Raw genomic sequence first — 25,980 nt, 5'->3', positions numbered from 1 at the left:
AAAAGAATTAGAAACGCAGATTTTTTTTTTTTTTTTACTTATTTATTTAGAGAGGGAGAAGTAGTAGGAGGGGCAGAGAGAGAGAGAGAGAGAGAGAGAGAGAATCCCAAGCAGACTCCCTGCTGAGCATATAGCTCGATGCGGGGCTCTCAGTGTCACGGCCCTGAAATCACTACCTGAGCCAAAATCAAGAGTCAGGCGCCCAACCAACCGAGCCACCCAGGTGCCCCTAGAAATGCAGACTTTCAGTTCAAGTGCGGGAGGTCAGCGCCAGTGCTAGGCCGGCATGGGAGTCCCTGGGACACGGGCTCCAGGGGAGCCAGAGCGGGAGCACAGACCAGGGACTCAGAGGGGCAACGTTGGCAGAGTCTTGGGATCATCCACACCCAGGGTGCAGGCAGGGGGACGCTGGAGGAAGGGGTCAAAGGAGCAGTGTCTTGGCAGGGCGGTGCTTTGGGGAGAAAGGGCTAATCAGAAAGGGACCACTGAGGAGTCACTGGTTTTGGCAATCGGAAGTCAGCAGCCGACTTTGTGCAGACAGTGTAGGCGCTGCGCTTAGAGCAACCCGGTTAGGAAGCACTTTCTGGTTGCCTGACGGGTGGATGTAAAAGCTTCAATAAGGGCAGGCGACTGTTTCAGCGGGTTTACTGTGTCTGGAAAAGGAGTCTGGCGGGGTGGGGGTGACTCCAGGGAGGCGGAAATGGATGGACGCAGGGGACATGAGCTCTGGCGAGGGAGGGAGCAGCTCCCTGGCCGCACACAGGTAAGAAACGAGACCACGTGGACACACCCTGAAGAAAATGGGCCGCGAGGAAATAGAGGAGTCGTGGTCTTGTTTCGGGGGGGGCGGAGCCTGGTGGCAGGGAACAGGCCCCAGAGGTCTGGGCGGTTTGACTCAAGCCCGCCACTGAACCGGCCGAGCCACCCCTGGGGCCTTGTTTGGGACGAGGGCGAGCAGGCCCTGCAGCCGGGGGCAGGCCGGGGGCAGACCGGGGGGCAGGCCGGGGAAGGCCGGAGGCAGACCAGGGGCAGGCAGGGGGCAGGCCCGGGGGACAGACTGGGGACAGACTAGGGGCAGGCAGGGGGGGCAGGCTGGGGACAGGCAGGGGGGACAGACCGGGGGCAGGCCAGGGGCAGGCCGGGGGCAGCCCGGAGGTAGACTAGGGGGCAGGCAGGACGCAGACTGGGGGCAGGCCGGGGGCAGCCCGAAGGTAGACTGGGGGCAGGCAGGGGGTTGGCCGGGGCGCCCCCCACGGGTGGCCATCGCCCCCACTTCCCCTGGCTCCCCTAACACAGTCGCCTCCCGCGGGCATGAACCTCAAGTCCCCTCCGGAAGGACCCGCTCCGGGCGCCGAGAAGCGTCTGGAAGCATCTGGAAGCGCGGCCGTGCTCCCGGGGGGGGCGGGGAGGGCGCCCCTGCCCCAGGCGTCTCCCGCCCCCGCCCGCAGGCCTGTCACCGCGCAGAGCACCCGGGCCAGGAGGTGCACGACGCCGGCGGGTCGGACGTCGGGGCGCCGGGAGACGCACTCCGCCGCCGGAAATCGGGACCACGTTTACCAGGAGGCCTGCACTTGCAGGAAAGGAGGCGGGCGTGTTTTAGGGACCGGAGGCCGAGGCTCCCGGCGCCGCGCTGGGCTGCAGCAAAGAGCCCGAGTGCGCAGGCACGCCCCAGGGGCTGCAGCGAGGAGCACCGTGTGCGCAGGCGCGCCCCGCTTCCCTCGCGGGAGTTGCAACGAGGAGCAGCATGTGCGCAGGCGCGCCCCACTTCCCGCGCGGGGCTGCGGCGAGGAGCAGCATGTGCGCAGGCGCGCCCCGCTTCCCGCGCGCAGGGAGGGAGCAGCCGAGGCGCCCAGGGACCCGCGCGGGCCGCTTCCTTCCGTCGCCTTCCCGCTAACCTCTCAGCGCCCCGCTTCCCGCGCGTTGGGGTTCCCAGTCTCCGTGCAGCGTGTGCATCTGCGCCGCACCCTGGTTTTACCGCCTTCACCCCGCCGGCACACGTTTTCTCTCGGCCTTTCCCGGGCCTGCCCCTGCGCAGCCCTGCTCACGGTCTCTCACCGAGCGCGCCCGGAGACGTGTCTGCAGTCCCGGGCCCGACGTCCTCGGAAGCCGCCCGCTCGCTGCTCCCTTGCATCTGCACCCGAGGGCTGGGACGGGCGACTGCGTCTACTTCTCGAACTTTTCCTTTTATGGAGAGCCGAGTGCAGTGTCTAACCGCTTCCTGGTACCTGGGCCTCCAAGCAGGCGCGCGTGCGCACCCGCCCCGCCAACGTCCCATCAGATTGTGGAAGGGAGCTTAGCTGCTCTTTCATCCCGGGCCCTTGGTCCTGCCCGCGGGTGCATTCTTCCGCCTTCTAGTTGTGCATGGGGGTGAAGATCAGGCCGTCCAGCCCCGGCTCCAGCTCTGGTTCCAGCCCCAGCCGCGGCTCTAGCTCTGTCTCCAGCCCCGGCTCCAGCTCCAGCTCCAGCCCCAGCCCCAGTCCCAGCCCCAGCCCTGGCCCCGACTCCAGCTCCAGCTCCAGCCCTGGCTCCGGCTCCAGCCCGGACACTGCGCGGGTCACGGGGAAGCACACTGGCGGCGGCGGCGAGGGGGAGCCACGCTGCAGGCATCGGCGGGGCTCAGGATCCAGAAGGCCGCCCCGGGAGGTGGCTGGCTCCCCGCGGAGAAGGCCCCGCGGCGGCCCTGCCCGGAGGTGGCCTCGCAGGCCTGGGAGCTCCGGCGCCCCGGCGGAGACCACGAGGTGGCCAAGGCTTAGCGCTGTGGACCTTCAGAACGAGACAGCAGCAGGTGTACAGGTTCTGAAGCGAGGGGGGGTCGGAGCGCAAAGGCGGGGGCGGGGGGCTGTACGTGAGGCCTGCGAGGCCAGGGTGACGCGGGGGAAAGCGGACAGCCACCTGTGCAGGTGTCTCTTAGGCTCCTCCGCCGGGGATGGCAGTGTCGGTTTTGCAGTGGTGACACGGCCTGCTGGGAAGGTCTCTTTGCAGGGCTGTTGGGCTGTTCCGGTGACCCCCGACAACTCCTGGTATCCCATGCACCCTGCGGCCTGTGCCTCGGTCCCTGTCCTCTCACCTGGGGACACCTTCACCTCTCTCCACTTCTATGGGGCCCTGCTTATGGGACGAGCCCTGGAAATAGCACCTTTCTATCGTGTGTCACTTTGACCCCACCTGTGCCTCAGTTTCCTTTGCAGAAGAGGGAGGTAATAAGGTTCTTGTGAGGTTACCGAGCAGATGCCATGGGCCTACCCCATCGTATTTCCTGTTAAAAATGTCTGGTTCATTATTTTTAAATAAGGTTTTCCTCAAATGTCACCGTGTGACCTTCTCTTACCTTTTTGCACATAATTCTTCCTCTTCCGTGTGTTTCCACGCTGCTATGGTGGCTTTTCTCACCCAATTATAGAGTCAGTTGAAAATATACTCTTCTCCCTTTATAGATTATTAATTCCATTAGGGCAGCGATGAAGCATCTAACATCAGGCACCTGAGTTTCTATTTCTCTTCTACCAGTTGTTAACTGCGTGACAATGGCAACTGGGTGAAATGGGCAACTTTAAAAAAAAAATTTGTTTTTAAGATTCTATTTATTTGAGGGAGACTACATGAGAACAGTGGGGAGGGGCAGAGGGAGAGGAAGAAGCAGGCTCCCTGCTCAGCAGGGAGCCCGATGTCATGTGATGCAGGATGCAGGGCTTGATCCCAGGACCCTGAGATCATGACCTGACCTGAAGGCAGACACTTAGCGGATTGAAACACCCAGGCACCCCGAATTGTGCAACTTTTTGATCTTGGTTTCCTCCTCTGTGAAGTGAGGATAGCAGTATCCATTTTATTTTGTGTGTGGGGGGGGAGGGTGGTGGCGTATGGGTCCTATCTGCACAACAGTGAGTACTTAGTAAGTGTGTATTTCTTTCCTTGTCCTGTGAATTTCTAACTATGAGGATGGAAACAACTATTGAGTGAATAGTCGGCTTTCTCACTGATGAGGCTGAGTGAGGTGTTGAATATACATAAGCAATAAGCGTTTTATTAATGAGTAAAGCAAAATAGAACACAAACAGAATAGCTAAGGGGGAGAGATTCTACTGTTAAATAGAATGATTCTCTGGTACTTCTGATACCACACGGATACATCCTGATGTTTAAGTTCGTTCAAAGTATGTTTGTCCTATAGTAAATCTTTTTAAATTTAATTTACCCTTAGCATTTTAGAGGAAGATGAACATTATGGCCTGACCTGAAATTGAGTAGAGTGCTTTGTAGAACACAGTTTGAAAGCCATTAAAATAGAAGATTGAAAGCAACCAATTAGAAAAGGAGCGCTCACTCACTTGGGGCTTAATATTCTTATCTCTAAAATTTGATAGACTGATAGATTAAATGATTTCTAAGATTCCCTTAAGCCCTTGAATTTTATGGTTTTGTGATCCTCTGATTCTGAAGACTTGTACAATTACAGCAGCGTAGGATGCTAGATAAAACCCAAATGGTGAAAGAGAAAGAAAATTAACAAAGAACTAAGTGGTTAACAGTCTAGAGCCATTTAATGGGGGAGCAGACAGTCTTCTTACCTCAACAATAATTGAGTTTCATAATGATGACACTGAGTCATCCAAAAAGGTTAAATTTGGTTGAATGTGTTCTCCTTAAAAGGTAAGGGAATGTGTAATGTGTTTTTGGAAGGATTTTCTTACCAATAACATTTTAGCACTTTTGTTATTCTTTTATTCAACTTAAAAGGCTAAACTTCAGTTGTTTGGAAAATTCACTTATGTGAATATTTACTTTCTCTTCTAGAAAGAAACGGTGTCATTTTAGCGGCTACAAAGGCCTTCCTGCTACAGAATAGCTCATCACTCTTCTGTCTTGGTTTTACCTTTTTCTATGTCCTAGACTTCATCCCTGAAATTACCACCATTTCAGTAACTTAGTCTTTCAGTTATTTCACAGTCATTTGGTAATCCCCTGTGACGTACCAGAGAACGGTGGTCAAAGATCATAAGATGATAAGACTTTGTCTCTGTGTGCAAGGAACTCTTTGACTAGCGTGAAAGACATTTATATAAATAAATAATTTGACTGCATTGTGGTAGGTTCTATAACGATAGTGATACAGATTTAGATGTAGAGGAAGCGTTTGGGTTGAATTTTAGAGTGAGTAGGACTTTTCCAGACAAATGAAGGCCAGAGAAAGGGATTTCAGGGGAAATGATACCATGTCCAAAAGCATTAAGATGTGTAGTGTCACAGGCAACAGGAAGGAATGTAAGGCGCTTCATAGGCTTGGAAAGTGCATTTAGGGGAAAGTATCGATGAACCTGAAGAGGTTGAACCAGATAATATAGTACTTGTGCTCCTATGCCGTGCTGAGTGTCTTAGACTTTATGTGTGGTGGAGGAATGACAGTCACATCAGTATTTTAGAAAGACCAGTCTGGTGGCTGTGCAGAGGACAGACTTTTGCACCAGACCAGATAAGGAATGAAAGGAACTTGGACAGAGGCAGAATTAGTGGAGGAGGGAAGGGAGGGAGTGGACTTGAGACGTAAGGAAGTGGAATCCACCAACTCATAGACGTCCATAATGCATGATGGGGCAGGGTAAGAAGAGGATAGAACTGGATGATTGCAGCTTTCTGTCCTGGGTGAGTGTATTGGAGACAACATCAATAGGGGTGAGGGGGCCTCTGGGAAAGCTGCTGCTTTCCTGGTGCAAGTACCACCCTGCCTCCTGTTCCCACCCCGCTGTTCTGGGAGAAACACAGAGAGGTGTGGCTTAATGCCAGGAACGCAGAAACCACTGGGCAGCTTTGGGGCGACACTCATGAGGAAGGCCATCCCTACGTTGAAAAGAGTAGAGCACAAAGATGGAAAGAGCCAGCCGCCCAGCACCATCGTTGACCAGCTGCCCTCTCCCTGGCCTGCTGAGCCCTGGGTTTCTCATTATGTGAGATCGACACCACTTACCTGCTTATGTGCTTACCCTTGCGGCACATTTACGACTGATACAGCAGAGAACGACCGGTCGGTGTAGATGACTTTCACTGTGTCTTTGCATTTGATTTTGACTCATGAAGGCCTAAAACCAGATTTCTTTTGATATATTCATATGATGAATTTAGTTGTTTTGTTGGTTTCTAAGTTTTCCTCTGGTTTTTTATAGGACAAATGACTAAAGAAAAAGCCTCGTCTTTGCCAGCAGACCCCTTAGGATACATTTTCCTCTTGGGGAAAAATGTGTATGTAAAGATAGGAATGGGTATATTGAACAAACCCCATAGGAAAATTTTATTGAGTGTTGATATTAGGCTTGATATTAGGAAATGCAGTTTCTAATAGAGCTTTTTACTTTTGGTTTCTATTGACTAAAAAATATTTCTTATAAGGTATCACTAAACAAAAGACTGGTTCTGTAGTAAAATTTTAAAAGAACATACTGACCTTCTGTTAAGACGTTGAATCCAGTGATATATCTTGAGTCTTAAAGAATAAAACCATGAATCTGGAATCTTACCCAAATCTTACCCAAATTGACACACACATTTGTGTCTGGTTACATATTAGGGGAGATTACATCAGAACTGCTAGCTCTCTGTAGTCTCAAAATGTGTACTTTTATTAAAAAAAAAAAAAAAAGAGTAGTGTCCGTTGCGGCTTCTCCACGTGTGCCACGGAGTATGTGTGGAGTTCCCTGCGGTGGTTTTTCAAGGTCTGACCTCCGAACAGCTGCACATTAGCTTCTGATATAAACCTGAGGGCTTGCTTCCTCCTGGTTATTCAGATTAGTCTTGCAACAGCTTTTATCATGTGGCAATAAAAGCTAAGACTTGGGTGCTATTAGGTTGCTTTTCCTTTAAGATCGTGGCTGCAGCCACCAAACAAAGCTTCGGTTGGGGGGGATTGGGAGAGACAAGTAGGTGACTGTGCAGGACAAGTAGGTGACCACATAGGACATGTAGGTGACCACACAGGACAAGTCAGTGACTGCAGGACAAGTTGGCAGCCGTGCAGGACAAGTCGGTGACTGCGCAGGACATGTCAGTGACCGTGCAGGACATGTAGGTGACAGCACAGGACAAGTCAGTGACTGCTCAGGACATGTCAGTGACCGTGCAGGACATGTAGGTGACAGCACAGGACAAGTCGGTGACTGTGCAGGACACATAGGTGACCTCACAGGACATGTAGGTGACAGTGCAGGACAAGTCGGTGACCACGTAGGACATGTAGGTGACAGCGCAGGACATGTAGGTAACAGTGCAGAAGTCGGTGACCACACAGGACACGTCGGTGACTGTAGGCACAGGGTGGAACACTGCTAACCAGAGCCGTCTGGGGGACCGGCTGTGTGACCTCGGGCCGCAGCCCCGGGTGTCCCAGACTGGAGACAGCGAGCCGTTCCCTCCCGCCCAGAGCGAAGCCTCCTGCGTTCTCCGAAACGACGCGGTGACCCAGGGCGCCTGTCCCTGCGGCAGCCCACCCTGGCCCGATGCTGCCAGCTGCCAGTGACCTACGTGGGAGAGGGCCACCTCTGCAGGGACGGCAGGTGGGGCCGGGCAGGGGGACATGGAATGGCTTCCTTTGGGGGTGACGGAAAAGGGCTGGGAACAAGCCCTTGGTCACTCCTGTGACCGCAGGAGTGTCAGGAGCGCCAGGCACACGTGTGTCCCAGGAGCCCTGCCCCAGACTGTCGCACCAGGCGGGCAGGGGCTCCCGCCACCGCTACTCCCCTGAGACCCCACGCTGGGCACCTGGTGGTGGCGGCCCCAGCTCCGTGGGCTCCTTGGGGGCTTCTCATTGGGCCCAGTGGGCTGGTGGGTCCCACTCACGCTCAGCAGAGGGGAGGCCAGCGGCCTGGTCAAGGGCAGGAGGCTCAGGTCCTCCCTGTTCGGTGCCCACGGCTGCTTTTCCTGCTGCTTCCACTCTCCCCGGGCTATTCTGAACCTTGCCCCCGCCCCCCATCACATCTGCCACTTCTCAGCAGGTGCTAGCAGGGTTGTGGCCCCCCGGCCGGCCGGCCCCACTTGGCTCACTGATAACAGCCCTGGGGGCCTGGGCCCAGACCGACGCCTGGCGGCCCAGCGGGAGGCGCCCCAGCCTGGCCGACCCGGAGGGCTGCACCTGCGGGCCCAGCTCGCTGCTCCTGGCTGCGCGGCCGCTTGTGCCCCCGGCCCCCCTGAGCCCGCCCAGCGCCCTCCGGGGATGCTTGTCTACTTTTCCCTCTGTCCCAGAGGGACTGCGGCACAGGGGTCCCCCAGCTGCCAGGTGGCAGGCACAGGACTCAGACCCAAGCGCCCTGCGATCCCAGCCCAGGTTGGGGCAGGCGGCCCCCAGGGCTGCACTGAGCCCCACCCAGGATGCTGCTCCCGCAGTCTCTAAACGTACCACCGGGGACACAGTAACAGGAGGTGTGGGGCCAGAGGACGTGTGTCCTATGTGCTGTGTCCTTTCCCAAGAAGCTTGGATTCCAAACTCGCGTTCTACTTTCATGTCTGCTCAAAAGGCATCTCTTTCTTGCTTCCCCGGGCACCCTTCAGTACTACTCTTTCATTACCTCTACTTGGTACAGATGTGCGCTGCATTTTTTAAAGATTTTAACGATTTTATTTATTCATAAGAGGCACAGAGAGAGGCAGAGACACAGGCAGGGGGAGAAGCAGGCTCCCTACGGGGAGCCCGACGCGGGACTCGATCCCAGGGCCCCGGGATCACGCCCTGGGCTGAAGGCAGATGCTCAACTGCTGAGCCCCCTAGGGACCCCAAGATTTTCCTTATTTATTTGACAGAGAGAGGACACAATGAGGGGAGGGGCAGGCAGAGGGAGAGGGAGAAGCAGACCCCCCGTGGAGCAGGGAGCCTGAAGCTGGGCTCCATCCCAGGACCCTGGGACCATGACCGAGCCAAAGGCAGATGCCCCACCAACGGAGCCCCCCCCCCCTCCGGCGCCCTTGTTCACTGCATTTGGAAATGCATTTCGACAATAAGCAAAGGCCACGCGTTGAGAGAGCACGTGGGGTGCATACTGCGTCCCGCAGGCCGTCCCTGCCTCGAGCTGCCGCTGGCCCCTGAGAGCCCACGCACGGGCGCGGCCCTGCTGCCCGCCCGGGTAGGTGTTCTGCAATGTGGAATGACCACTGGGAAGAGCATTAGGCACCGAGGAAGTCTTTCAGGATGCTCAGTGTGCATTCATAGGGTGTCTTTGTGCTTTCGATGAGGAGGGGACTAATTTTGCACATCGTGACCATCTACCCAGCCAAGCAGGGGGGTGGCCAGCCTTTATCTGTGCGTTCAGGTCAGCTCGGGCTAAGCTGTGCCAACAACCTGGAGGTCCGTAGCCCTAACAATGAGAATTTGTTTCCTGCTTATAGTCCCTGTCTGTCTTGGTCATACGCAGCTTTGCCCTGAGCCATTATGACTTCCAGACCCCAGCTGAAGGAGTGGCCCCCATCTGGGACCTTAATACCAGTCTCGTGGAGGAAGAGAAAACAGGTTGCCCCGGGAATACCCATGCCTATAATTTTTAGTGGTTTTCAAACCATTTCTCACGTTTGGTCCAACAGTCCGATGGCTGTTTACATATTTTTTCTTGAGTTTTGCGTATCACCTGTTACCAGGGTAAAATCAAGTCACTTATGCATCCGGGAGATACTTTACGATCGGCTCCTAGGATCTTCCTAATTGCTCAAGTCATAAAAATTCTGTGGTACCGTAAGCCACCGCTTTTTCACACGTATTTCTCTATACAGCTTCTGTTTTCCAAATAGCAGTTTGTCAGTTAGGAAGAGGGCTTTGCAATTAATGTAACTAATATACTCCGTGGAAGTAGTTCAGTGTATGTGCGGTGCACTTTTTCCAAGAGAGAGAACTGCCTAACAGATTATAACAAAAATGAATGTAAAGTTCTAATTCGTGTACTCCTTCCTAGTCATATTAGGGGTTCGGACGAAGGATCCATTGCCAGCCTCGGGAGAAGTGCTGACCTAGTCCCGTCTCCCTGCTTGCAGCAACAAGGTATATATACTCTGCCAATTGTCTAATAAAAAAAAATTAAAAAAAAAAGACAACAATTTGGTACATAACACATTTTAATAAAATGAGTTCCTAACAATTGGGAAACTTCTAGGATGAAATGTTGTAGCAGGAGGCAGCCCTGTCTCCTTTGAAATTGTATAGTAATTAAGGAGACATGGGACCCCCCTTCCCCGTCACCCAGGATACATTTTCTGGATCCTCCTTCAGAGCTGCCAAAATTACAGAGCCGTGCAATGCCAGAGGTAGAAAGGGAATCAGCTGCGGGGACTGGCGAATTTTTCTTCATTGAGGATCTAGTTACAGGGAATTGGACTTCACAGAATCAGACATTACAGATGATTTCCTGGGAGTAAGTTGTGGAATGGGATACAGGATCCTTTTCCGAGGCAGGAAAAGGGATACAGGATCCTTTTCCGAGGTTTGGGGAAGATGCAATGTCTCTGCCCCTGCTCAGGCTACTTGGCTTTGGCTTCACCAGATGCCGGGGGCCTCTGCTCAGGTGCTGGGTCTGGGACAGGCCTTCGTGTGGGAGAGAAATCTCCTCAAGCAGGATAAACCGCCAGGGTAGGTGGGGGCAGGTGAGCTGAAGGAGCAAAACCCACCAGTGACAGTAGTTATGTGCCCAGGGCTGGTTTGGACGGGCTGGAGAGAGATTTTAAAATAACTAAGCAGAGGGAGAGAAGACATTTTGTGATGACAAAAAGAATAGTAAACATGATCACTTTCTTAGAAATTTTCTGGAAATAGTTGGCACAATCTGTGAAAATACAAGCACATACACATGACTTTATGCAAATACATCTATGGCATTTATGATGTCAAACAAATACGTGTGGGCCTTTGAAAGAATTCCTATGAAGTCTAAGATCTTGCTTCCTACCCACCCAGCCCCCGCCCTGCTTCCCCCAGTTGCTTAACTGAAAGTCTGTGGCATTGGATTTTCATTCCCTTCTCATCACACTAACATTTGCTGAGCTCTTTGAGTTTAGCATAGCTCTTCTAGGTGTGAGAACCATTGGCAGAAAAATCCAGGCTTCCTGGAGTTGGGCGGACCCACTGAGACCACCATTCTTTGTGAGGGTATTTGCATTGAGTCAAGGGTGGGTGAATGAGCCCTCGTTGCTCTGTCCCTACTGATGTTTTACCAGTTAAGGAACCCCTGCCATCTTGATTTTATGTCAAAAATCATGGGGGAGATGTTTCCCAACCTCCTTTTAAATGCCACATTCAACTGCACACACTGTGTCCAGTATTGTTCAGATGGTAAGAAGACAACGTTGACATTTGGGGAGGGGGGATTCCTTACCCGCCTTATTTCCTTGAGAACCAAATTCTGAAGCTCTTGCCAACCTTACAAACACCCAATGGAATCCCTGCTCATATGCATTTTTGGGTGCATCAATGTGTTTGTCATTTCTCCCTGGAAACGGTTTCTCACACCCACGTTGCAAGTGTGTGATCTGTGATTATATCCTCTGCTAGTTTTCAGTGTCCTCTGTGCATGGAGCAAGGGCCAGAGAACATGAGTTAGCTTAGGGAAATGATAGAAAATGTGGTTGTTGGATTGATCTTTCCGAAGTCTTTCCCCATGTGCAGTGGCAATGCTGAGTGCAACCCATGGCTTCCTTCCTCCCAGACAGTGGAGTAAGTTTGAGCAGTAGGATCTCAGGATCATGGTATTAGATGGACATAGAAGACACTGGCTCAATTTTTTTTAAGCCCTTGGGTATCGTCTTATTTAATTTCAAAGGGGAGCCTCTACCCTGTTTTTGAGGATTTTGAAGGAAAAAAAGCACATAATTACTTTGCTCACTGATTATCCTTTCAGTGTGTGCTTTCTGTAAGAAGAGCTTCTCTACTTTGGGTATTGGCGTCCCAAAGTGAAGAAGAGGCCCTGTTGCTTTGTTTTGAGCAGTGAGGGGGAATATGGGATGTCTTGGTTCAATCAGTGCTGTTGTTTCTAGTCTCTTCCAGCCCTGGCTTGTTTAGGAAGTCCCTTCTGTGTCACAGTATTCTCAGACATGCTCGGTTACAATGTGTAATAGTGATGTTTAAGAATCAGTTCCTCTAAATAAGGAGTTGAAAAACTGAAGAGTATTTTGAGCATTAATATCATAAATCAACATTTCCATTTTCTGAGGATGTTCCTCCAGGAATAGGTGTTGCTGAGATGCAAAATGGGCTCTGAAAGACTTCCTTTGGGAACACAGTGACCTACCCGTACTTAAATTTTCCCACTTCTTGCTAAAATCTGATTTAATAATACATTATTGGTCTTCAAATGTGAGAAAAACAAGTGTATGAAACAGCATGAGTTTTTAAATAGTAAAATGGATTGAATAGAAACTGTGAAACTTTCTATTAAATAGAAGTAAAAGGATCAGAAATCAATGGTATTAAAATGACACACAGATCTCTTCAACCTATATGCTTGTTATCTCTATTTCTACATGTGGAAATTCTACCTCGGTTTTAAAATTCAGAATTAAACAAAAGATCTGAAGATAGTTGATGGAGAAAAAGTTTAGGAAGGTCAAACTTACAACATAGCATAGGATTGTCTTTAAAATCAAGATGGAGAATTGCTAGAGACCCTGTTTCCTGAAAGATCTAAGTAAAGAAGAACTGAGAATCTTTGGACACTTGCTAATGAATAAAACTGAAAAGGATGTAGCAAAGATGTACTACTAAGACAGAAAGGAAATCTGATAGAAAATAAGGTGTCAGTTTCTTAGGGAGGATTTCCATGAAATATTGTATTAAAATTGGGAAGTTCCACGATGACGTGGTTAGGACAAGCCCGTGGTGAGGGAAGTGGTGGGGCTCTAAGTAGGCAAAGGCACAATGGAAGGAAAATGGTATAGATGAAGAGAAGTGTTGTTAATATCTTTAGGCAGGTGTGTCTTGTATGTAAATGCCTTTGTCATAATAAAAGGGCAAAGATTGAGAAAATAATGAAAAAAGTAAATATCTTTTAGCATATATTTATTATTTTTAATTGAAGTGTAGTTGGCATATACCATTATATTAGTTTCAGGCGTCCCATGTAGTGATTCGACAACTATATGCATCATGAAATGCTCACCACAGTCAGCACGGTTGCCTTTTGTTGCCATGCAGAGCTATTAGAATATTCTTGACTATATATTTCTTGTGCTGTGCTTTTGATCTCGGTTGGCTTGCTTATTTATTTATTTATTTATTTATTTATTTATTTATTTATTTAATAATCGCAAATTCGTACCTCTTCGGATTTCTTATAATTCAGGTTAGGGTAATAGACATCATCATCTAATGCTTTGTTTTGGATGCTTCGGTTGATGCTTTAATTCTGAAGGACTAATTAGGGCAAGGAGTAGAACACATTCATTAGTGAAGAACTATTTGTAATATAGGCTAGCAGTTGACAGTAGTGCGGTTGTCTAAATACTAGCTTCCAGATATATGTGCATCCTAATCCCCATGGATTTGTGTCACCTTATGGTACCACATGTGGTAAAAGGGACTTTTGCAGGTGTGATTAAGTAAAGGAATTTGATATGGAAAATTACACCCTGAATGTAATCGCAGGATTCTTTTTTTTTTTTTTTAAATGATTTTATTTATTCGTGACAGACACAGAGAGAGGGGCAGAGACACAGGCAGAGAGAGAAGCAGTTTCCCTTCGGGGAGCCCGATGTGGGCCTTGATCCTGGGACCTGGGGTCACGCCCAGAGCCAAAGGCAGATGCTCAGTGGTTTAGCGCCGCCTTAGCCCAGGGCCTGATCCTGGAGACCTAGGATTGAGTCCCACATCGGGCTCCCTGCATGATGCCTGCTTTTCCCTTTGCCTGTGTCTCTGCCTCTATGTGTGTGTCTCTCTCATGAGTAAATAAACAAAGGCAGATGCTCAACCGCTGAGTCACCAGATGCCCCCACAGGATTCTTTAGAAGAGGGAGGAGGTCAGAGGAGTATGGATGTGTCCAAGGAAGTGAGAGGTTGGAGTGATGTCAAGAAGGGGCCATGAACCAAGGACTGTAGGAAACTTCTAGAAGCTGGAAGAGGCAAGGAAACAGATTCTCTCCTAGAGCATTCGGAAGGAAAAGCCCTGCCAAGCACCTTCACTGTAGCCCAGTGAATCAGACTTCCAACCTCCAGGACTGTAAGGGAAGAAATATTTGCATTGATTTAAGCCACTAAATGTGTTACCACAGCAGGGAAAACGCACCAGTAGTGGTTTATAGATGGGTCTAAGTGTAACTATTATGGTGTATGGCTGTGAGCTTTCCTTCAACTCTGAACTTTGAAAAATGCTACAAGTTTTCAAAAAATCTGGTCCTGTGTTGTTATGTTTGCGGGTTGACAAATACATTCTGGTTTCCAAGGTTAGGAAGCTTGGATATGGACCTGAAATGAGGCTGTAGTGAGAAAACTCAACTGGGTCTCTCTGTAGGGTCATCTTTACCCCTCACATCGAACACTTTAACTTTGGACCCTTCCTGTTCCCGCATGCGTGGGGTTTTCCCCCTACATCAAATGATTCTCCACAATACCAGCCTGCTGTCCTGCAATGGAATTCAATTCAGACACCATCTATGGGTAGATAGTGTCAGATCCCACAGGTTAAAGGCTCAGTCCTGTAAGACTGCCCCCACGTCAGAGGCCAGGTACAAGTAGCAGGTCCCCAGGCTACAGATTGGAGGTCCCCATGACTTTCTCCTCAGGTTGGATTAATTTTCTAGAGTGGCTCATAGAACTCCAGAAAAACACACACACCAACTAGTTTGCCTAAAGATATGATAAAGGAGCAGCCAGATAAAGAGACAGGGTGAGGTGTGGGAGGGTCCTGAGCTCAGAAGCATCTGTCCTTGTGGAGTTGGGGTACATCCCCCTCCTCGTGTGCATGTGTTCACCAAACGAGCTCACTGAACCCGGTGATCCTGGGATGTTTACGGAGGCTTTCTCACATAGGCGTGACCGATTATTAATTCAGTTTCCAGCCTCTCTCTGGAGAAGTGGGAGGTGGAAGGAGGGTGGTGGGGCTAAGATCCAAGCTTCCAATCATGGCTTGGTCTTTCTGGTGACCACCCCCATCCAGGGGCCCTCCAGGTGCCTTCCTAGAGTTTCCTCATGAGAACTAAGGATGCTCCTAGTGCTCTTAACTCTTAGGGATTTTCAAGGGTTTTAGGAGCCCTATGTCAGAAACCAATATGGATGGGCCAGAGACCAATATGGATGTGCCTTACTGTCTCGCAGAGGCCATCCATGTTGTGTATGGTTTTATAGGAAAATCCTTTCTACATAAAAACTCCCCTTTGATCTTTCTATTAAGGGTTTTCTTTCCCATTTTACAAATGAGGAAGCTGAGGCTTGGTGAGATAAGTCACAGGCCCAAAGTCATTGGCGAGTCACAACTCCCACCCCGTCTTATGGAAATCCAGAGCCAGTGTTCTCTCTGGGGACCCAGAGCTCTGTGTTGGACCTGTGAGTCTCTGTCTGGGGACTTCATTGTCCTGAGAAAGCAGTGATGTTGCGATGAAAATTTCACAGAGCCATATTCTTTCCACTTTAATAAGAAAAGGAAAGGTGGAAAGTCATTCCTGTTTTGGAAGGAGGAACACTCTTGCCTAGGGTTTTCCTGTAGCCAGCAGAGGAAGTCTCTTAGAAGCACCATCTCTCTCTTTTTAAAAAAGATTTATTTATTCATTTTTAGGTAGAGATAGAGAAAGCGAGCATGAGTGAGCAGGAGGAGGGGCAGAGGGAGAAGGAGAGAGACTCTCAAGCAGACTTCTCACTGAGTGGGGAGCCCGACGGGGCTCCATCTCCTGACCCTGAGGTCATGATCACAGCCAAAACAGCCAGAGGCTTACACCAACTGAGTCACCCAGGCACCCCAGAAATGTCATCTCTTACGGTCTCCTTGCTGTTCTGGCTTTCAGCTGTCCTGGTTTGGTTCATAATTTATTTTAATAGCAATAAATTTATTATATATTATAAAATAACTTATTTTAATTAATATTTTAAATATATGAGTATTTTTGCTTCATGGAGGAGATGAGAAAAGTGAGATTTGATTAGTTCTAGGTTCTCTCTGTTAACACCCATGTCATTCATCCTAAGAATGGAGCCTGTCTTTTTTTTTCTTGTTCTGATTCTTCATTTAAACGCAGCTTTTATCACTCTTTTCGTTATCTGCAGCATTTTTCCACAGCCTTCTCTTGTTCTGATTTTGCCTTGCTGGCCTTGTGCTTGTGGCTTCATGTCACTGTTGTTTACTCGTCCATGGTTTTGGGCCCTCCCTTCCACCCTTTTACACACCTCCTTGAGGGACTCTCAGTCCAGCCTTGTGCTGTTCTTTAGGTGGCTCTTCTCTCTCCTTGAGGTCGTTGCCGTTGTTTAGCTGGTGAAAAGGTTTCTTGGAAAACTCCTATTATAAAGACAACACTTGCATACAGCGTCAGAACTGGTGGCACCTGGGCAGCTCAGTAGTTGAGCATCTGCCTTTGGCTCAGCACGTGATCCCAGAGTCCTGGGATCGAGTCCCGCATCAGGTTCTCCACAAGGAGCCTGCTTCTCCCTCTGCCTGTGTCTCTGCCTCTCTCTGTCTCTCATGAATAATAAATATCTTTAAAAAAAATAAATAAAAAATAAAATGTCAGAACACAATAGGGGCTTATACTCAAAGACTAGAGAGCAACAGATTTCTGTTATTTATCATATGAAGAATGTTTTCAAATAAACATATTCCCAGCAGCTCTCATGGTAATCCATCCACGTAAATTGGCAGGATAACTGAAAAATGAAAACAAGAGGTAGAGGTGGAATATTTGAGTAGAACAAATTACTGCTATAGTGAATGGAAACTCTTAAATTCTGAAAGAAAATATCCTAAATTATGCTCCCTATTTAAAAATTTTTTTAACCCTGCAGGGAAAAGAACTGCCTATTCCATTTGCTTTTTTTTTTTTTTTTATGGGAATATATCTGAAGAGTACATTCACAGATGTTTAATTGCCTAGTCAAGAGTTACACACATCCAAAATTTTAATAGACACTAATAAATAACCATTCAAGAAGTTACACCAGCTTACATAAAAGTTCTTGTTTCCACACACACCCCAGAAATGAATATTATCAGCTTTTAATTTTTGCTAATTTGATAGGTAAAACATGGTATCATATTTTTTAATTTGCTTTTCTTTCATTACTGAATGAAATCAGGCATCTTTACATATGAATATTAGCTATGGGTCTTTGTGGAGGGTTTTTTTTTGGCTTACAGAAATGTTTACATTTCTCTAGTTGGATCACCCATTTTTCCTTATAATTTCTGCATTTTATGTCTTACTCGGAAATTAGGGTAATCAGGAGTGCCTGGATGGCTCAGCCTGTTAAGTGATTGAATCTTGATTTCGGCTCAGGTCATGATCTCAGGGTCGTGGGACGGAGCCCGGCAGTGGGCTTCCCCCTCTGTGGGGAGTCTGCTTGGGGTCCCCTCTTCCTCTCCCTCTGCCAGTCCCCCTACTTGAGCACACATGCACAGACACTCTCTCTTTCTCTCTAAAATAAACAAATAAATCTTTAAAAAAAAAAAAACAAATCAGGGTAATCAGAAATTTGCCAGATTTAACAAATGAAACTATAAGACACCAGTTAAAGTTTAATTTCTGATAAACTGAATAATTTCTTAGTGTAAGTAAGTCCAGTAGAATATTTGGGACATACTTATACCAAAAAACAAACAAAACAACAAACCTCACAAAACCATCAGAAAGACTTTTATTTTCTTATTCCAAAGTTATTTCTCAAAATTCTAGTGTTCTATGCAGTCATGCTTTGTTTTTTTTTTTTTTACAATTAAGTTTTTGATGTATCTGGATTTTCTGTTTCTTTTTAAAATTTCTTTTTTTTTTTTTTATGGGCCAAATAAGATGGGGAGCAAATGTTTCTTTTTCCTCCAAATGATCAGTATTGTCCCAACACAATTTATTGAATAACCTGTCTTTCCCACACGGATTTAAAAAGGTATTAGTAAAATAAATACATAAATAAATTAATTAAATGGTATTGAATTTTCACTTTAAAATCGAAACTACAGGGGCACCCGGGTGGCTCAGATGGCCAGGCGACTGCCTCCGGCTCAGGTCAGGGTCTCAGGGTCCTGGGGTTGAGCCCCACATCGGACTCCCTGCTCGGCAGGGCGCCTGCTTTTCCCTCCCCTCCCTGCTCATGCTCTGTCTCTCAAATAAGTAAATAAAATCTTTAAAAATAAATAAATAAAACAAACTGCAAAGTAGGTCCACAAGGTGAGAGCTGGTATGAGAATTATCTTGGTCTCAAATATAGGAATATAGATGTCTTCTTTTCTGCAGTGTATTTTTCCTGAAAGCCCAGATTTCAGCAGCTTGGCCAGAAACCACTTGTAGCCCCATGTGAAATCAATGACCTCTCTGGTCGCTCAGAGACACCCCAGACCAAACTACGCTGAAGAACAGCAATACTTTTTTTTTAAGATTATATTTATTTATTCACGAGAGACACAGAGAGAGAGAGGCAGAGACACAGGCAGAGGGAGAAGCAGGTTCCATGTAGGGAGTCCAATTCAGGACTGGATCCCAGGACCCCGGGGTCATGCCCTGAGCCACCTAGGTGTCCCAGCAATACTGTTCTTAAGAAAAGCTCACAGGAATTGCCAGACACAAACTGTCATCTAGTTTACAGAACCCGTCACTTCTGCGGTGACCTCAGCCAGCCCAAGTGGGGCTCTCCAGCCTCCTGGGCCTCCATGCAGGTGGCTCCGGAGCAGCTCGCGGAGGCTGCTGGAGGAGCAAAGGGATTTTATATAAATCTAAAAATCTAATGCTGTTTCTTAGATCTAATCTCAAAGAATACTTAGACAGCTTAAAAATTCTCTTTCCATTTTTTCCCAGTGGGAGAACAGCCATGGATTTATAATTAATAAAACCTTTTTGATACCAGGTGCCTCAGGTTCAGATGGGTCTGTGGCTTTGCGTGCTCACTTCGGCAGCACATATACTAAGATTCATTGGTTTGCTTTTGGTTCTTTTTTTAAAGATAAAAAGTCATAAGCATTTTCTTGGATCGTGGGTCTTGACGACGGCCCCCTCTTTCTTTCGGAGAACCTCAGAGAGAGCCTCACAGGCCGGGATTGTCCCTAATGCGATCCTGACTGCAGGCTTCTCTGAGTCAGGTTGGGAAAATGTCATATATAGAAAATGATCACCACCCAGTGTGACTGGCACCTTAAGGGAAGCTGTTGTCCCAGGAGCTCAGGGACACAGGGATCTCCCCTGGCCTCTGCCTTCAAGACCCCCGGGTAAACCTCTCAGAAAACACGCATGGGCCACCAGGGTGATTTCCTGTTGTTAAATGATGGCTTGGGGGCTAAACTGAGGGGGAAACGTCCCTTTGTGTTCCTAGACATTGGTATTACTGATTTTTCCCCCTCCATACACTATTAGAATCGAAAGGAATCATTTGCTCATTAAACCTGTTGTTTCTTAACATTGCCACCCTAGGCCGATCTTTAGAGAGGACTGGGAGGCTGACGAGGGAGGGCACAGAGGGCCCCGGGGGAACGAAGACATCTGTACCCAAAGAAATGATCATTCTTGGGACACCTACCTGGTGGCTCAGTGGGCTCAGCGTCTGCCTTTCGCTCAGGTCATGGTCTTAGGGCCCTGGGATCGAGCCCCACATTGGGCTCCTTGCTCAGCGGGGAGCCTGCTTCTCCCTCTCCCTCTGCCTCTCCTCCTCACTTGTGCTCTCTCTCCCTCATGTGAGCTCCCTGTCTCTCAAATAAATAAATAGAATCTAAAAAAAATAAATAGAATCTAAAAAAAAGAAAAAAGAAATTATAACTTGATCAAAGGAATTTCTTGTGACTTCAGCCAGTCTTTGATTGTAGAGGATATTTGCAAATAATATGTCACTGCCAACATTTTAAAAATCCTCTTCTGATTTGTAAATCAATTTTGTAATAATCATTACCACCTCTTGCTGAATATTAAATGCTTGCCATTAGGCAGTCAGCTGCCCATACCGCTCACATACATGATCTCATTTACTCTTCAAGACTACCCTGTAAGGCAGATATTATTATTCCTGCTTTACAGATGAAGAAATTAAGACATGGAGGGATTAAATATTTTTCTTATTTTTTTCCTTTGGATTAAGTATTCTTTTCTTTTTTGAAGGTTTTATTTACTTTTTTTTTTTTTTAAGGTTTTATGTATTTATTCATGAGAGTCAGAGAGAGGCAGAGACGCAGGCAGAGGGAGAAGCAGGCTCCTCTCAGGGAGCCCGACATGGGACTCAATCCTGGGTCTCCAGGATCACGCCCTGGGCCGAAGGCAGACACTTAAATGACTGAGACACCCAGGGGCGCCTGGATAAAGTATTTTTCTTAAAATCATGCAGTTAGCAAGTTGCAAATCCCACATTTAAACCCAGGTTTATCTAACTCAAGTTCATGTTCTGATACCCCACCCTCCACTTGCAAGGCTACTTAGGACTCACCATCAGGGTGGACCTCCTATAAATTTATAACTAATTCAACCCTTTGCTCCAAAATAACACACCTGCCAGTTTGCTGTATTTCTTGCCAAAGCCAAATGCAAATTTTTCTCCCTAGAAACCGCAGGTCTGCGGCCTGATTTAATTTCCTCCATGAAGAACAGGCAAGCCTGAGGATTAACTCTTATATTATTAAATATCACAACTCTTGAGTTCACCTATTGGAGAAAATAGTTGAGGAAATATAAGGATGTTTATAACATTTATAGATCTCTACGCAGTCTTTCGTCCATAGATAGGAACCATGTGTGGAGCAAAGCTATGATGTCGACATAGTACTTCTCAAGCTTTTAAAAGCCCTTATCCCAACGTCATTGCTGAAACCGAGTGGGCAAAAATGGGCTCGTGATAGAAAAAATCATTACAAAGAAGACTGCAAAGGGTCTCTACGTTCTGGTTTCTGTATTCCCACTGTAATTTATAACATAACTTGGTAGAGCTTTCAGACTAGCTGTTCAAGTGCCTTCCTGTGGTCATATAAAAAGACAAGCAAAGCACACTTTTCTCTTGCCAAGGTTTAAAAATTGCTCCAAACAGCAACTACACACATTGGCTAATTACTCTCAATAAGGACAGCTTTATGCCAAAACCAAATCCAGTGTTTTTTATCGCCAACCTTCAACGTCTCTTGGTAGGAAAGAATCATTTTGAAATCTCTTAAAAATCAGCAATCAACAGTTCAAGTCATAATTCAGTCCCCTTCTAGAAAGCCCAGAGCACAGAGTTCTTGCTAAAAAAAAAAAAAAAAAAAAAAAAAAAAAGTTAATGATACCCACATCAAGGTTTTCTAGTTTAGAAGTCAGTGGTCTGCGATTCCTGCCTGAAAACCCTCTATGACAGTCGCCTCTTAACTCATGGCATTTCTACTCAGTACCTGTTGATCCATTTATTTGAGACCTCAGAGAAAACTTTCCAAGGCTGTCTGAAACCTAGCCCCAAGTAGACAAAATTACCTGGGAATGCATACATGTTGGGTCTTCGGTTTTCATTATAAAATATCATTTTGTCGCTTCTGTGTCAGGAATCTAATGTGACAATAGACTCTCAGCGAGTAGCATAGAATGCTTGTCACTGACTTCAGTCTCGAATGATTGGCTCTTCAGTTATTATAAAAAACCAAACTGATACCTTTGATATTTAAAAGCTTTAAGTCAGTAATTCCCAGATGTGAGTAATTATTGGTACGGCCTGGAAAGCTGTTTAAAACCTCAGCCTGGGGGCGTCTGGGTGGCTCATTTGGTTAAGTAGCCAACTCTTCATTTTGGTTCAGGTCATGATCTCAGCATCCTGGGATCCAGCCCCAGGTCCTGCCCCCCACGCAGTGGGGAGTCTGCTTGTCCCTTTCCCTCTGTTCCTCCCCGACTTGTTTTCTTTCTCTTTCTCTAAAATCAATGAATCTTTAAAAAAAAAAGAAGAAGAAGAAGAAAGAAGGTTCTACTTTCTGTAGGATCTCCTGGAGAAAGGATTTGGAAGTAGATCATCTCTCCATTGGTACCGTTACCATTGTGGGATACCAGTAACTTACCATTCAGTTCAGATTTTTATATGAAGTGGTTGAGATCAGTTTAAGAAAATTTTCCAGCCGAAGGGGTGCCAGGGTGGCTCAATCGGTTAAGAAAATTTTCCAGCCCATTAAAAAGAGAAGTCCACCATTTTCCCTCCCCGTCAACCAACGGAACAAGTTATTGAGAGATGGAAGGACTCTCATTTGGTGAGAAAAGGTCAAAGGGAATGTATTCTTTTTTTTAAAGGGAATGTATTCTTTATATTTAGGATAATATACACCAAATCTTCATCTTTTTTAATCTGGTACAATGAGGTCTACTGCTGACCTGTGTGTGGGGTGCCTTTTAGCCAATTAGACTAAAGGCCCCCTCTGACCAAATCTAGCCTCAGAGCAACATTTCTACCCCCTACCCTACCTCCATCACTCCCCACAGCCACCCCTTCTCTCCTCCTATCTTACCCCAGGACACCCTTCATTACTGTACATTCTGACCCAAAGTACGTGGAGGCCAAGAAAGTAACCTGGACGTGAGACTTAATGAGGCAGTTTCAGAAATAGCCAGCTAAGTCACTTTGTTTCACTCCAAATTTTTTTCAACTATTAGAGCTTTGCACAGTGCTTCCTAGACTTGATTATGTATTAGAATCAGGAGCTTCTCAAAAATGCAGATGTCTGGATCCCACAGCTCATATTCTGAGGCAGTCAACCAGGACCTGAAATTTAGGAAGTTGCATTTCAGCAAACCACCAGAAGCGGTTCACATTTGAGAAAAGCCAGCTGATGGGTAAATAGTACAGGTTTAAAAGTCATACAGACAGGGTTTTGAGTCACCGTGTTATTATTTTATGTTGTGTGATCTTGAGCAAACGAATCTTTTCTTGCCTCAGTTTCTTTGCTTGCAAAATGACATTTTTCCATCACAGGGTTATTTTAAGCATCAAACGAGAGCAAACACCCTACTAGAGCACCTAGAGGGTAGTAAGGACGTAATCAATGCTAACTATTTAATAATATACCTACAGTATACTTCCAAGGCTCTACTCAGGGTAGGGCCAGCCCTTAGGAAAGTATTTCTAAGGGTACTTGAAGCGCTTTCCCTTGTTTTATGATACTTGTACCACCCCCCCTCAGGATTTAAAAGTGTCTTCCATTAGTATTTCTACACATCCCCAAATAAATCCCTTGCTTACTTTTTTGAAGTCCTCAGATACAGAGTAATCACCCTCTTTTTTGAATCTTGCTTACATTCTCATCACTATCCTGATTACACCACATCATATTCAGATCTCATCAGGCCATTTATCCAGTTTGCCAAGTACTGAAAATAGTAATTTTGTAGGGGGGGTGTGAGAGGGGAGAGGGAGAGAGAATCTTAAGCAGGCTCCATGCTTAACGTGGAGCCCGATGCAGGGCTCAGTCCCAGGACCCTGAGATCAAGACCTGAGCAGAAAATCAAGAAAATCAAGCAGAACCAACTGAGACACCCAGCCCCCTGAAAATAGTAATTTTTTTTTAAATAGTAATTTTTCTTAAAGATCTCCTTCAGTCCTACCATTATAGAATTATGGAAAACTGAATTCTAAACCCAGAGCTGCCTGATAAAATTGGAGGAAACTGGGGTAGGAGAGTGCTTTAAATTAAGACACTGAAGTTCCGATTTGAATGAACCAGACTTTGTGTATTTTTAAGGATTTTATTTATTTGACAGAGAGAACGCGTGCACAAGCAGGGGGAGGCACAGAGGGAGAGGGAGAAGCAGGCTCCCCACTGAGCAGGGCCCCGGGGGTCATGATCTGGGCCCAAGGCAGACGCTTAACGAGCTGAGCCGCCCAGGGGCCCCAATGAACCAGACTTTAACTGTGTCACAAGGATCAATTTAGAGATAATCTCAGTCAATCCTATTAACTGAATGAACTTCAGCATTACTGTGCGGAGTGCAGAGCAATCTGTTTTCCCTACAGGGAAGGAAAAAACTCCCTCTACCCTTCTTAGATTCCCAGGCGGGGCTCTGTAAATTAGGATGACAGAAACCAGATTAACAGGAAAAGTTCCTTAACCGGCACACCTGGCACTTGGCACTTGGCACTTGGCACTTCATGCCCGTGGGAACGCTCAGGAGGCCGCTCCAAGAGGCTGTTAGAGCTCGGGCTTTGCTGGCATCTTTAAGAGAAAGCAATCTGTTTCTAGAGGAGCGACAAGGCAAAGGAAGAGGACTTTGCGTTTGTAGGGCAGCAAGCTGTAGGAAGGTGAATGTATGGGGGAGCCCAGCGGAAGGGGCGGGGCTAGATAGGACAGTTTGTTAGATAGTTTATACTGTGGTGCCGTCTCTGGGCCCATAAAGGTCTAGAATGGTCTCCAGTGATTAACTTGTTCTTCCTGGAAGAGAGACAAAGAGGGACCCCTTTCAAAAGTTTAGTCCTGCTTTTAGGGAAATAGGAGGAGGGCAGAGAGCTCTTTCTTTCTTTTTCTTTCTTTCTTTCTTCTTTCTTTCTTTCTTTCTTTCTTTCTTTCTTTCTTTCTTCTTTCTTTCTTTCTTTCTTTCTTTCTTCTTTCTTTCTTTCTTTCTTTCTTTCTTTCTTTCTTTCTTCTTTCTTCTTTCTTTCTTTCTTCTTTCCTTCTTTCTTCCTTTCTCTTTCTTTCTCTTCTTTCTTTGTTTTTTTCTTTCCTTTTTTCTTCTTTCTTTCTTTCTTTCTTTCTTTCTTTCTTTCTTTCTTTCTTTCTTTCTTTCTTGATTTATTCTAGAGAGAGAGAGAGATTGAGCGGGGCAAGGGCACAGAGAAGGAGGGAGGCAAGCGGACTGACTCCCCACTGATACAGAGCCCCAATTGGGGCTCGATCCCAGGACCTGCGATGATGAGTGAGCAGAGAGCAAGAGCCGGACGCTTACCTGTCGGAGCCGGGCCGGTCCCAAAGAGCTTTTCCTATTACCTGTTTCCTCTCGGTTGCGTTCAGCTCCAAACCATCCTTGAGCCCAGGGAGCCTCCTCCGCCGCCCCTCCTTTCCATTGCAGGATACAGGGGGCATCTGAAAGCTGCGTGAATTGGAAACAGGCACTAATTATTTTGAAAGAGATGTGAAGGTTTTTATATAGTATCTCCCCCTCAAAGAATGCTTCCGAAGCTATTGCAAAGTCAACAAAGCTATCTCAGGTGAATGAGGTTTCATTGTTCGAAATATGAAAATTTTGCCTTAAGGGCTCTTACGGCAGGTGGAATGTCAAGAAGTTTCTAAATAAAACACATACCTGGGTCCAGGTTTTTCAGTTATTTTCACTCTCCTTTATACTTGAATTCCTTTTTAACGACGTGTTTCAGAGAATGCGTAAGAGCGGTCCAACCCCATCCTCTATGGCTGTTTTCCTGACTCACTTGTACGACATCGTGGGAAAGGATTCAGTGCCAACACTAGTGACTGGGGAAGGAACGCAAAAGAGGACACCCACTGAAGCATTGTACTGGGAAATTAACTGCAAGACACTTATGGAAATTACATGCAAATTAATTAAAATAGTGTTCAAAATGCAGGTCCTCTTCACTCCCCACTCTTTTTTTTTTTTTTTTTTTTTTTTTTTACCATTTTAACCATTTGGAAGTGTACGGTTCTGGGCTTTACGTACATTCACATTATCGTGCACCCTCGCCCTTTCGAGGAAGAGCCCAGTGTATCTTCGTCCAATAGATTCCGGGGAAGCAGAACAGTCTCAGAAAGAAGGGGAGGAGGGCAGAGGGGAAAGGAAGGGACGGAGGAAGACTTTCCCAAGACTGCTTAAAAAAAAAATCAATTATGCTACAGTTTGTTTTATTTTTTTTCTGAGTACACTTGGCACACACTGTTACATGAGTTGACATGCACGGCATAGTGATTCAAACTC

General features: G+C 47.0%; 1 protein-coding gene across 2 annotated transcripts in view; it reads left to right on the top strand.

The window, feature by feature from the left end:
* The window catches only part of KCNMB4 (potassium calcium-activated channel subfamily M regulatory beta subunit 4), a 59,498-nt gene that overhangs the window by 29,513 nt on the left and 4,005 nt on the right, over nt 1-25,980 (top strand). Inside the window, exon 3 of one of the 2 annotated variants that reach the window (XM_041754096.1) lies at nt 9,921-10,006. The exons of the other annotated variant lie outside the window; for it this stretch is intronic. Within the exon in view, the coding sequence (XP_041610030.1) occupies nt 9,921-10,006 (86 nt within the window). The remainder of the gene's footprint in view (nt 1-9,920; nt 10,007-25,980) is intronic. 2 annotated transcript variants of the gene reach the window in all.

This window comes from Vulpes lagopus, chromosome 5 (assembly GCF_018345385.1).
Source record: "Vulpes lagopus strain Blue_001 chromosome 5, ASM1834538v1, whole genome shotgun sequence".
Taxonomy (NCBI): domain Eukaryota; kingdom Metazoa; phylum Chordata; class Mammalia; order Carnivora; family Canidae; genus Vulpes; species Vulpes lagopus.
Note: the sequence above shows the minus strand (reverse complement) of the source record. Positions and strands in the feature narration are given on the sequence as shown.